At 46.5% G+C, this 13,376-nt stretch overlaps 1 protein-coding gene across 2 annotated transcripts; it reads right to left on the reverse strand.

Annotated features, from left to right (window-relative positions):
- Positions 1-10,037: 10,037 nt before the first annotated feature.
- Positions 10,038-12,326, reverse strand: LOC104613417 (xylan glycosyltransferase MUCI21-like). 2 transcript variants are annotated; one of them, XM_010281220.3, is made up of 3 exons: positions 11,923-12,326; positions 11,751-11,828; positions 10,038-11,613 (listed from the first exon to the last, which is right to left on the reverse strand). In XM_010281220.3, exons 1-3 carry the CDS (start codon positions 12,137-12,139, stop codon positions 10,301-10,303), a joined length of 1,608 nt encoding a protein of 535 aa, XP_010279522.1. In that variant the 5' UTR covers positions 12,140-12,326; the 3' UTR covers positions 10,038-10,300. The 2 variants fall into 2 exon arrangements, with proteins under 2 accessions (XP_010279522.1, XP_010279521.1); XM_010281219.3 differs by having other exon boundaries at positions 11,751-11,831; positions 11,923-12,255.
- Positions 12,327-13,376: the final 1,050 nt, after the last annotated feature.

Here is a 13,376-nt window from a genome sequence, read left to right on the forward strand (position 1 = left end):
AAAACATGTCTAAGTACCTTGCCAAAGTCAAAGAACTAGCCTGCCACTTCCAGCCCTTCACCCTGTAGCAAGTCCCACAAGCGGAAAACGTGAGGGCTTATGCCCTGCCCAAGTTAGCAAGCACCTCGAGCACGGTCCTTGGCAGTATTGTTTGTGTAGAGAAGCTATCTCAGCCGACCATTGAAGAAACTCAAATACTACCAATAGGGGCCGAGACATCATGGAAGGACCCCTATCATCAACTTCCTCCTTAAAGAACAATTGCCCGACGACAAGAATGAAGCTAGACAACTCCAACGTCAGGTAGCCCACTATACATTGCTCAAAGGAAAGTTGTATAAAAGATCCTTCACCTTGCCCTACCTCTGATGGCTTCGCCCCAAGGAGGGGGATTACGTGCTCAGGGAAATCATAAAGGCATCTACGGAAACCACCTCGGCGGCAAGGCCCTGGCCCAGAAGACGTTGAGGTAGGGATATTTTTTACCAACACTTCACAAAAACGCAGTTGAACTTCTGCAAAGATGTGATCAATGCCAGAGGCATGCCAGCATATGCCATTAGCCTACAACAACACTCTCATCCCTAAGCAGCCCTTGGCCCTTCTCTAAGTGGGGAATGGACCTCCTTGGCCCTTTTCCACAAGCGACGGGGGGCAGGAAGTACCTTGTCGTCGCCGTGGACTACTTCACGAAGTGGGTCGAAGCCGAGCCCTTAGCCACTACCACGGCTTGGGCAATCCAAAACTTCTTCGAGAAAAACATCATCTGTCGCTTCGCCCTCCCCCACATTCTAGTCACCGACAATGGGAAGTAGTTTGATGACGTCAAATTCCAAGAATGGTGTGCTTTCCTTGGCATCAAACAACAGTACAGCTTGGTGGGCTACCCCCAAACTAATGGCCTAGCCGAGGTCACCAATAGAACCATCCTATACAGACTGAAGACGAGGCTATACCGAGCTAAAGGCTTATGAACCGATGAACAGAACAGTGTACTCTGGGCATACCGAACCACACCTCGAATGAAAACGGGAGAAACTCCCTTCAGTCTGCCTATGATACCAAAGCGGTAATACCTGTAGAGATCGGCCAGCCGATGCTCCGAGTCGAGGCCTATAGCGAAGCGGACTCATAGCCAACCTAGATCTATTGGAGGAAGCCCGAGAGCAGGCACAGATCAGGGTAGCCGCTTACCAGCAACGCGTGGCCCGCTACTATAACTTGAAAGTAAAAGAAAGATGCTTCCGGGAAGGGGACCTCGTCCTTACAAAAGCCATGGTCCCCGAACCCGGAGTAGGAAAGTTGGGCTCCAACTAGGAGGCCCCTATAGGATCAAGCCAATCCTCGGCCCCGGTACTTTCTACTTGGAACATTTGGATGGAAGACACGTCCCCCAAACATGGAACTCGGAGAACCTCCAAATATATTTCCAATGAATGTAGTTACATATGGCTAAATGATGAATGAATGAAGCAAAAAGTTCCTCTTCACCTCAGATGATTGAATGAATGTGTCCTAAGTCCTAAAAGACCTTCAGCCTAGGGACCTGCCGACGCGCGAAGCCCTTCTTTGAGGGACAAGCCCATAGCAAGACCCGCAGCCTTGGGACCTGCCGACGCGCGAAGCCCTCCTTTGAGGGACAAGCCCATAGCAAGACCCGCAACCTTGGGACCTACCGACATGCAAAGCCCTCATCTAAGGGACGAGCCTTTGGCACGAGCCATTGCGGAAAACAATGATGACCCTAGGACGAGCACCTCGCTAAGAGCATGCATGCCAGGGCAAGAGAGGCCTTTTACGCCTCGTCACCTCCTCGACGGACGGTGGCCCCCTCGACATGCCAAGGTGAAAGAGGCCTCTACACGCCTCGTCACCTTGGAGCATGGTGACCCCCTCGTCTACCTATACTTATCGCAACGAAAATAATAAGATCGAGCCCTCAGCTTCGTCGGTGGGACGCCTCAGCCTCCCCCGAGGTAACACTTGGTAAGAAAACAAGTCAGGTGAACTGCACCTCGATAGTGCTGCTCCACCTTGGCTCTTCGTCTCCCCAAGTACCTCGGCGACATACCACGGCCCATGACCTCAGCCACGGTCCCAAGTCCCTTCGGCCTTGCCTAAGTTGACACTTAAGGAATTTGGGAGCCGGGTGAGCCCCACTTCGGACGTGTGGCCTCGCCTCGGCTCCCAACACCCCAATTAGTTGAAGCGAGCGTGCAAATAAACGTACACTATGAGTGAATTGTGTGTTCTTTGTGTGTCGTGGTCCTGATTGTCCAAAGGGGCAAGGACCTCTCGAAGAAGAAAGAAGAAAAAGAAGAAAGACAACATACATAAAGCATAGTGAATACAAAAAATGGCTTCATTCATCGTTTAATTCTTGTTTTGTATCGCCTTTACAAAAAGTTTGTTAAGGCCTCGTATGCCAAGCATATGTACATTCACAAAAAAAAAAAAACAAAACAAACAAACAAACTACAAAACACTACAGTAGATGAACAAAAAGGAGGGGGAATCTACGCCTATGCCTCGCCATTGATAGGAGGGGGAACGAAGTCATCGGCAAGTTAGGCCTCGCTAGGAGCGCCGGGAATCACCTGCAGCCCCTCGATGTCAAAATTTGACATCACCAGTAGGAGCGCCTTCTTCGTATCTTCGATAACATCGAGGTAGGAAGACGAAGTGTACTCTGCCAGTGCGTCCAGGTAATCGGAGGACTTCTTGTACACCCCCATCGCCTCAACCACTGCTTTCTTTGATTGATCCGTGGAAGTCATGGCTTCAACAGCCTTCTTCTCTGCCTCGACAGCCTTCTTCTCAACCTTAGTTGCCCATCTCTCCACTTCAGTGATGATGCTCTCTAGCCAGACCCGTTCCATTTGTTCCTTGGAGAGTAGTCGCCATGCCTCCTTCAGCTGAATCTTGAGGCTCTCCCGAACTGATGGCTTGTCCAAGAACGCCTTTCGGAACTTCTGGTACTTGTCCTCGGTGGCGGTAGCTGCCTTCTGGAACTTCTCCCGTTCCTTCTGGAGGTTTTCCTTGGCGGACTTCTCCTTCTCCGCCTTGTCAATGCTAGACATGGCCAGCCTCGCGGTCCACCCTCATGGGACTTGCTACAGGGTAAAGTACTAGAAGTGGTAGGCTAGTTCTTGGACTTGGTGAGGTACTTAGACATGTTTTGTTCTCTATCTTCGTACTCACTATTCACCTGGTTAACCACCAGTTGGGAGTTGCTGAAGGCTTCGATGTATGACAAGCCAAGGTCCTTGGCCAGTTGAAGTTCGGCGAGGAGGACCTCGTACTCAGCTTCGTTGTTGGATGCTGGAAAGTCGAATCTCAGTGCATACTTGATGGTTGAGTTATTTGGGGTGAGCAGGATAAGGCCAACGCCGCTTCCTTTGGTATTGGATGACCCGTCCACAAAAAGCTTCCACGCAGGAGGGGCATCTCCAGCGGAAAACCCATTTCTTGATTTGTCTTCTGGGGCCCGAGGGAGAGCTCGGTTAAAGGTGCTCTCCATTATGAAATCTGTGAGGGCTTGTGCTTTGATGGTGGGCCTCGACTACTACCATATGTCAAATTTCGAAAGCTCTATGGCCCATTTGATTAGGCGCCCCGAGGTCTCAGGCTTGGTGAGGACAGTTGTGAGGGGCTGGTTTGTTAACACCGTAACAGAGTGAGCTTGAAAGTAAGGCCTAAGCTTTTGGGCTGAAACCATGAAAGCGAAGGCCAACTTCTCTACTTCGGGATATCTAGTTTCAACGTCACACAGTACTTTGCTAACATAGTATATCGGTTTTTGTGCTCCATCTTCTCTAATAAGGACCGAGTTGACCACTTCACCCTGGCTGATAGGCAAAGGTATAGACTTTCTCCTGGTACCGGGTGGGCCAAGAGGGGAGGCGAGGCGAGGTACTCCTTGAGTTCATCGAAAGCTCGTAGACATTCCCTGGTCCATTAGAAGTTCTTCAGTTTCTTGATGGCTCGAAAGAAGCGAAGACAATAGTCAGCTGACTTTGACATAAAGCGGTTGAGCACTGCTACACGACTGGTGAGCTTCTGGGTTTCCTTCACTGACCGAGGAGGTGCCATGTCTAGTATGGCCTGTATTTTCTCGGGGTTGGCCACGATACCTCATTGAGTGATGATGAAGCCTAAAAACTTGCCCGAAGTGATGCTGGAGGCACACTTGTTGGGGTTCAGCTTTATATTAAACCTCCATAGGGTGTCAAAGGTCTCGGCCAGGTCCGAGGTGGGCCTCGACTTTCAGGCTCTTAACCACCATATCATCTACATAGGCATCAACATTCCTCCCCATTTGATCCTTGAATATTTTGTTCACAAGGCGCTGGTAGGTTGCTCCTACGTTTTTAAGCCCGAAGGGCATCATCCAGTAGCAATATGTGCCATGTTTGGTGATGAATGAGGTCTTTCTTCGTCTTCGGGGTGCATCTTTATCTGGTTGTATCCAGAGAAGACATTCATAAATCTAAGTAGTTCATATCCTGCAGTGGCGTCGACAAGGTGGTCTATCCTTGGTAAGGGAAAACTATCATTGGGACAGACTCGATTAAGGTCTATGAAGTCAATACAGATTCATCATTTCTCATTAGCTTTGTTAACCAAAACCACATTTCACAGCCAGTTAGGATAGTATGCCTCTCGGATGGCTTTCCATTTGTCGAGTAGCTTATCAACCTCCTCTCCTATGGCTTTCCATCGCTCCGGTGCAAAGTTCCTCTTCTTCTGCCGAACTAGCCTAGAGCTCGGGTCCACACTCAACCTGTGAGTAATGACCAAAGGGTCAATTCCGAACATGTCAGTGGCGGACCAAGCGAAGATGTCGATGTTAGTTTTGAGGAAACTTACCAGTTCAGATAGGCTCTGTGGGGGAAGGTTGGATCTGGCATGGACAGTCTTCTTGGGCCCGTCCTCATCCAGAGGAATCGAGACAAGGTCCTCCGCCGATAAGCCTCAGCTCGTTGGCTCTTCCCTGAAGTCAAGGCCCTCCAGTGGCATGGCTTCTTCGTTCTTGCCTTTCAGCGCTGCCACATAGAACTAGCGAGCAACATATTGATCCCCCCGAATGACTCCGATGTCGTGCTTGGTTGGGAATTTGAGGGCGAGGTGGTAGGAAGACATAGCGGCTCACAGTGCATGAAGTGTCGGCCATGATTGCATTGTAGGGGGAGTTGATCCTCACAACAAGGAACTCCATCATCCTCATCACCTGCCGAGGCTCGATTCCTACTATGACTAGTAGGGTGGTCTTTCCTTCCGTCTTAACAATATTGCCGGAGAAGCCGACAAGTGGGACGTCGGCAGGCTGAAGGCACTCTGGCTTTATCTTCATCTTTTCAAAAGCTTTGTAGAATAGGATGTCTTCCGAGGAGCCACTATTGACGAGAATCCTCTTCACTAGGAAGTTTTCCACTACGACCGAAATTACCAACGCATCATCATGGCGGGCTGTAATCCCATTTAAGTCCTTGTCCGTGAAGGAGAGGTCCTCCTGCTGCTTTGGCCTCTTGGGGGCCAATCCTCGGATGCTCTGCCTGGCGTAGGCCTTGCGGACCGAAATTGAGGCTCCTCCTGAGGCAGAGCCCCCAATGATGATGTCAATGACTCCAGCGACCTGTTGGTGTTGTTGTTGTTGCCACTGCTGCTAGGAGGACAAAGCGCTGGCTTTGCCTCCAACGTACTGCTTCAAGTGTCCACAGTGGATGAGGGACTCTATCTCGTTCTTTAACTCGTAGCAGTCCTCAATACCAAGGCCCACGCCGCGGTGAAACTTGTAGTACTTTTTAGGATCCCCCCCCTCTTGGGGTTTCTTTTCATAATTTATGGCCACCTTACAAACTTCTCCTCGCCTATTTGCATCAGGATTTGGGTCTGGGAGGAGTTGAGTGGCGTATACTGGTTGAGGCCGACGGCTTCCTATTATATTTGCCTTCATCAGCACAATGATCTTCCTTCTTCCTTTTCTTTCTAGAGTGCCAATCGTTGCGTTCGGTTTCCTTGTCCTGGTGGTCCCCAACAAAAGCCTCATCGGCCGCAATGTACTTTTGGGCCTTTTTTAGGAATTCTAGCTTCATCTTCGGTAGGGTCTTGGCGAATGAACACTTGAGGACAAAGCCAACTCAGAGTCACGTTGATGGCAGCATGCATTGATACCATGGGGTTGAGGTCCCTGACCTCGAGCTCTTCTTTTTTAAAGCGGTAAATGTAAGACCGCAAGATTTCGCCTAGCTTCTGTTTGATGGACATGAGTGAGAAAACACTCTTCTGGCATCGCCTGCTGCTAATGAAGCAGGCAAGAAACATATTGGCGAACTGCTCCCAAGAACTAATTGACCTCGGGGGGAGGCTGGAGAACCAGCGGTGCGCTGCCCCCTTCAAGGTGGCCTGGAAAGTACGACATGTCAAGGTGTCGGAATACCTATAGAGTTCATGAGTGCTCGGAAACTCTCCATGTGGTCATCTGGGTCTGAGGAGTCGTCATACATTTCCAAAGTAGGAGCCTTGAAGTGTGGGGGGAGAGGCTCCAAAATGATTTCTGGGGTGAATGCGCCCATGCGGGCAGCGGAGTTGTCGTGACTGGTTGAGGCGTCGACTCGGTTCTCATTAACCTGGCGGAGCTCATCCTTGACGGCCCCGATCTCGGCTCGCAACTCGGCAAGCCCTAGGTCAACGGGGGCGTGGTCCCCGCTTCTGTCTTCACGGACTCAGTGACTGTCAGCTCGGACTCCCAAGTACTCCGAGACCGGGTCGCATGCTCCTCTGCGGGCGCGATGATCATTCAGAACGTCCCAGAGATCCGAGACGGGAGGTGGAGTGGCGTGGCGTTGGCTCTCACCTCGGGAGCGAACTCCAGGGCAACCGAGATGCCTGTCATCGTCCCTGGGTACCTCCCTTCGGTGGCGGTGGTGTTGCTCCGAAGGTTAGTGACTATCTTCGGATTGAGCGAGCACATTTTCCCTTCGACTGGGAGGACAAATGTTCCTTCGTGGTGAATTGGGGGGATGGTTGTTGCCCGACTCCAATGGCTCGGCCAGCGAGTTGTTGCCCTGGCCGAGGGCTAGTGGCTCAACATGTTCGTGTCGGCACTGATCCTCTGACACCCTAGCAGGGTGGCTGCCCCAAGAGGGACCTTCTGCTCAGGGGTAGACTTCTTCTATACGTTGAGTAAGGCGATCCAAATGATCGAGGACATCCTAAAACTGTTTATAGGTGACCAAGTTCCGATTATTCCTGGTTCTCCGCACCATGGCTTTCAAGCTTAGGAGGGCTTGGAGTAAGAATATGGTCTTTATCCTAAAAAGGGGGTTGTCTTAGCAACGATTCCCACAGACGGCGCCAATTGTTGCCTCACGGATTAGCCAGGGGCAATGAGGTAAATTCACTCTCCAAGTTCCGAGGGTAGGCCAAAGACTTCGAGGCCTTGGAAGAGGTAAGCTGAGGCCAAAAAACCTTAGGCCGAGGCGAGGTATTCCTTCCGAGGACTATAAGTCATCACTCCGGTGGCAAGGTTCCTAGAGATCCGAGGTACTACAAAACAGGAAGTGTTAGAGGCCTCGGGTGGAGACCCGAGGTGGAGGCTCCGACACTCAAGTCAGCACGAGGTATAAAGTAGGAGGGGGTGCAGATGAGGTCTTGGTGATAGTCCTCGGATACACCGTGTCTCTAAGAGTAAATGCTAAGGAAACAAGGTAGGTGCGGAAAGTAAATGAGGGAGCTGCGTCAGAATCCCAAGTTCTACCCCACATTAAGGGGGAGTTACCTCTTATTTATACTTGAGCGGGCTGGAGGTAGGTGAAGATGAACGCACTAGATGAAGGCCATATGAGATCAGGCAGCAGGCCCTGACGAGACGTCCGACCGCCCTGTGGTTGGCTCCGTACGAAGGCAGCAAGGCTTCCCCCTGCTGTGGCTGACACTGTCAGACGTTAGTGGGCTGGGCCTGGCTAACCCACATCAGGTACCCTAACCAGTTTCTGGACCGATCAGTCCGACCGTCCAGGTCAACGACAGTCTTAAAACCTTACTTTGAAATTGTTAAAGAGGCCCTACGATCTGTGGATCGGATGGGCTAGAATTATGGCATAAAATGGGTCGGCCAGATCACACTGGAGCCTGGAGTCTAACTAACTTGGTTCAGCATGTGGATCCCACACCAGTCCATTCGGTATCATCATTTGCTTCTGGGTCAGGTTGGGTATAGTCTTGGTCTACATTTCTCCACATATACTACATTAAAATGGGCTACACAAACGTGCCCACATCTGGCAAACTTGTTAGTTGTTAGGTCTGGTCAAGTTCTCTTTTTTTGAAGTCGATCTGTGGTTAATGAGACCATCCCATATGTGGAGACCCTTTTCAAACCCTCAGTTTGTAAAAGAGTAGATTCAACCCAACACCAGTAACAAGAAAAAATAAATAAATAAGAGATTCAACCCAACAGAATCGGCCTAGTATGAATGTTGAATGATAATTGCATTGGAAACTGGTTTCTTAAAGGAAGCCAGAATATGCAGGAATATGAACTTTTGGAACTCTATCAACTATTAACTTCTCTTCTACTTCTATTGGAATAGCTTACACAAGGATTGCACAAAGTGTCTTCCCTCCCAAACAGAGAATGAAGCTTGGAATGTCTAATGAAAAAGGTTGACTTGGCTAGGGTTTACAAATCCTGAAATTGGCTACAAGGTCTGTCAGTTTTAGCCATGAGAGTAGATATTAACTTATGAAGCCCAAGTGATATTAGCCACAATATCCAAAATAACCATCCCAGGAGCTAAGTTGTTTGAAATCCAGCAAATGGCGATTCACTTGGTATCCAACCAGTAGCAACCACTGCTTGCAAATTCTTAAATTAGTCCAACAAATATAAGTTCACAAGCATGTGAGGAATTTAATGGAGGTTGTTGGATGCCTGGACAAATAGGTTGGTTGAAATTTCAGACTTGCTAAGGTTTGAATCAAGAACTCAGAGTAGAGATTCATTGTACATTGCAAGGTTACCTGGCCATGGGTTTGATGCCAATATAGATTAGCATATCCAATTATGAAAAGTACAACTACAGCTTCCAGAAGTACAATGCACTAATGTGAATGCAAATTTCGTTTTGCACTAAGGAATTTAATGTATCTTGTTTGGGTGTGATGGGTGCAGGCATGAATCTCAAGGCTGGAACCAACCTATTTGACATTGAACAACTTTGAGTGTACAGAAGCGACTTTGCTCCCATTTTGAATGCAAAAACAGTTAATGAAACAAATTTGCTCTCATTTTCAGTAAAATATGCATTCTTACCAAACACCTGCAAAACTGAACCAGAGTGCAAATTCATTTCAGTTCTGCATTTACACTCTTACCAAATGCAGAAATAATTCCTTTTATTTGTAAAAGCAAGCCAGAATTCTTCATCTGTGGGCTAACGTGTGATGGGATGTCAATGGAATTATGGAAGCCTTAAGCCCTTAATAGCAACCAAACAATTGTGGTGAGAAGTAAATATTAAACTAGAAAACTCATGATTGGATCTCAATCCAACTCTAATTGACAATTGAAATTTAATGAATTTCATAGGGACTTAAAACACATTTTGAAATAGCAGTCTTGTATGACTGGAATTATTCAAGTCTATCTTTTAGACCAATAACTAGCTTAGTTCGGCAATTAATGCATTAGACTTGGTCAGTATAACTCATTTTTTAATAAATAAGCTTCTTCATGGTCCCCAGGGTAAAGGCAATCTCTTAGTTTAATATTTTAAGAATCAAATCAAACTTTACATTTGAAGAAGAAAACTCAGAATCAACAGCCCATCAGACGTATGTTTGAATAAAATGGCAAAGCAATATTACTTCCCCCGATATGGTCAAGTGATAACTAAAGAGCGGATCATCCATACAGTTACAGTATCAAGCGCTATGTAGACAGACCCTGGATTTTCAAAGAGTAATTTTATTTCCATAAGACAATCAAGAACTTTGCAATCACGTAAAAAATAGTTTGAAGAATCAACAAGAAATTTACAGAAGGGCCAAAAAATTTATGTTATTATGTATAAAAGAATTGGATAATTGCTTCATACACATTGGTTTAATACAAAAAATATGATTAGTTTGCTGCTGCCTATACAGTAGGAAAACAGCAAACTAATCTCTACATACATGAACTCTATTATCTTCTTGTGTTGATCCTGTGAAGTAATACAACACTGTTCCCCAATAATGGATTGACAAATGGATGAAGAAAGAACCAGAGTTGAATAGCAAATGGATGATCTGAAGATTATTGTACTGCCCTCTGGTTCTTCTTTGAGATGTAGTCATAGGCACGAAACAATCGCTTGCCAAATCGTCTAAGGTCCAATTCCACATTCTGCCCATCTAAATAGACCTTCTTTGTGAACTGCCATCCCTTGGCGTTCACACTCTTGGGATCTCTCAGGACAGGATCATCTCTGTCATACTGCCCATACAAAGAGCTTTCTCGTGGAAGAATTTTATAGCCAACATACTTAAGGCCAAGCTTCATTGCAGGTTCACCATAGTAAGTCTCTGCAGCCCAGTCAGTACCCAGCGGGATCACTTGGATGAAGACAGAACAAGGCCTCATAAAGAGGAAATGTGTCATGGCAGCGCCATGAACACCAATCATGGCATCACTAGAATTGAGAGCCCGATAAATCTTTGCCAACTCTGTCGTCCGGTCTGGCCTCAAGACTTCAACTTGAAAACCAATTTTCTCAGCCAGTTTAACCATGGCATCCTCATTCATTATAGCTCTTGATCCATTCCGAGATATAACAACCAGTTTCGGCTTCTTCTCTTTTTCTTCTTGCTTCTGTTCCCCTGCTTCAGGTGATAATGATGATGGGAATAAAGACACTCTCTCTTTTAATCTCAATTGGGCTTCCCTTTCTTCATCTTGAATCAATCCTCTTATTCTAGGCCAATATGCCTGGTCTAGGAGGTTGTGAAAATCCAATATACTCTTGCTCCCCTGCATTTGGGAAGAATCAACTGTGAGTTCATCGTGGATTCTGAGACCAACTATCGCTTCAGGGAAGCAATGGGTTCTTTTGTCTCCACTAAAATCTATGGGGGGATAATCAGAGAGCCGGGAGAGGATGTCACCATACTTGGTCATATACCAGTTATGGTATTCAAGCATGACAAACACAACCTTCTTGTTCAAGTGCTGAGAAGTGATGTACAGAGGGATAAGTCCATCGTTGAATTCGTGATAAACATTGCCTGTATATCCTCCTGTCGACAAGAAGATAGCTGGAACAGAGTGCTGGACATCGCAATGATGGCGCCTCCCATATTTGTCTTTCTTCACAACAAGGTCTAGTTCACCAATGGTATCCATGACGCCTGTCTCCCATTTTCGTGTATAGGGTTTGATCTTTTCATGTTGCAACTCTTCTTCCTTTTCTTCTGCTCCCTCTCCTTCTTTGGCCAATGAATAACTGATAAAGTCATCATCGGTGTCAGAGGTATAAACGAATATTGAAGAAGATGCAGATTTAGTCCTTATATCCCCTCTCATGAAACAGATATCCGAACGAAAACCACTTCTGTCACAGCAAATGCTCCCTGCATTTATGTTTTGCTCCCAGTTAAAAAAATGTAAATATTGAAAAAGTAAAAGAACACTATGTTGTTCGTTTCATTTGTTTGATTTGATGAAGGAAAGAAAGAAGATTAAGAAGAAAAGATCGACATACGCATACCATTAGAGATAGAATCACAAATGGGAGCATCTGCTTCTCTATCAACCGCCACTCTATCATTTTCAACTTCAAAAGTACCTGCTAGAAAAACGATAAAAAAGCATTTAGAGAGCAACCCAATAAAGGAAATATGAACAAAACAAGAAACTACAAAAGAAAATAAACCGCTTACATAGGAGGGAAATAGTGGAGAAACAGCTGAAAAGATGAGGTACCAAGAGTAAGCTGCAAGAAACAAGTGAGAAGACGAAGAGCAGAGGAAGAATCTTGGGTTTTGTTCTCTTGTAATAACCAGAGCTCCCAAACTCTAAAACAAGGGTTTGAGCCTCCTCATCTTCTTCTCCAACGCCTCCACATTTTCTCAGCTGATAACGCTGGTAATGGACCATCTCTCTCTCTCTCTCTCTCTCTCTCTCTCTTTCCCCTTTGCTTAGCTTTCTGAGCTGTTCTATTGAAGCACTTGACGTCAACTTGAAAGAAGAAATGGGTTTATATATCTATACTTGAAGAAGAGGCTTGGGTTATTTCTGGGGTACTTCTGCCTCTTCTTCTCCGTCCTCTCTACCCTGCACCCACGGAGAAGAACAAGAGGAAGACGGAACCAAAGAAGATAAAAGGAAGGTATTAATCAGAAGGTTGGCGTTGAGGAGGATGTAGCGTGTTGGACAGAGTCAGTCAAACGCGTGAACCAGCGGAGACGGGAGCAGTTTGAGAGTTGAGATTTGGACAGGCCCAACTCCAGAGGGTTTACATCAGAGACTATTCAAGCCAAAAAGAAAAATACTACGGAGATGGTTTACATCAGAAAGTATTTTCACTACTTTATTATTTAATCCTTAATCCCCCTCCTTATAAAGGGCTCGTTTGTGCTTGGAAGGGCTCAAGCTTTGATTGAGCTGATTTCACTGTGTCGCTTTGTAAAAAGCTATTTAAAATTTAAATGAAACTTCACGGAGCTGCTTTAAAAAAGCTATCAAGAGAAGCTTTATTGATAAGCCTTTTTTTAGCCAGGGACAGCATACTTGGGCTTTTAGGATTTTTCATTAAGCTATGTGAGTAGGCCCCACTTGCAAAGTCAAAGCTGCTGCTGCAAGCCCTCCCAAACGGTCACTAAGACTCGACGAGTTTTTCAAGGGGAAGGGCCGAAGGGGATGGACCATCAATTGACAACCTTGAAAGAATCTTGTTTATTTATTGGGCAAACCCGCCGACCGCCGGGAATCCGGGTTTAGGATACATTGAGTCCCAGGGGGCGACATTTGAACTGCAACAGACCAATGCGGTTGGTATTGGTTAGATGAGCTGGCCTAGGAGCCATACGAGTATGTAATCTGGTTGTACAGGTCAGCGTTTATACCTGATCTTTATTAAAGCTAAATTGATCACCTAAACCCATTAGTTAGACCAGACACCCAGCTTAATTTTTCTGAAAGAATTTCAGTCTCAATCGGGTACTTAGATTTATGACAAGTGTATACGACCCGACCCACACCCATCTGTAAACTATTAGAGAAGAAAACAGCATTATGTGGATTGGATGCATTAATGTAAGTGGGTTTTAGGGGAGAGAATCAAATCCATTAATAGTATTCCGAAAAGGGTTTGGCTAAATTCTCAAATCCCGTG

Source organism: Nelumbo nucifera, chromosome 7 (assembly GCF_055504915.1).
Source record: "Nelumbo nucifera cultivar China Antique chromosome 7, China Antique-T2T, whole genome shotgun sequence".
Classification (NCBI taxonomy): domain Eukaryota; kingdom Viridiplantae; phylum Streptophyta; class Magnoliopsida; order Proteales; family Nelumbonaceae; genus Nelumbo; species Nelumbo nucifera.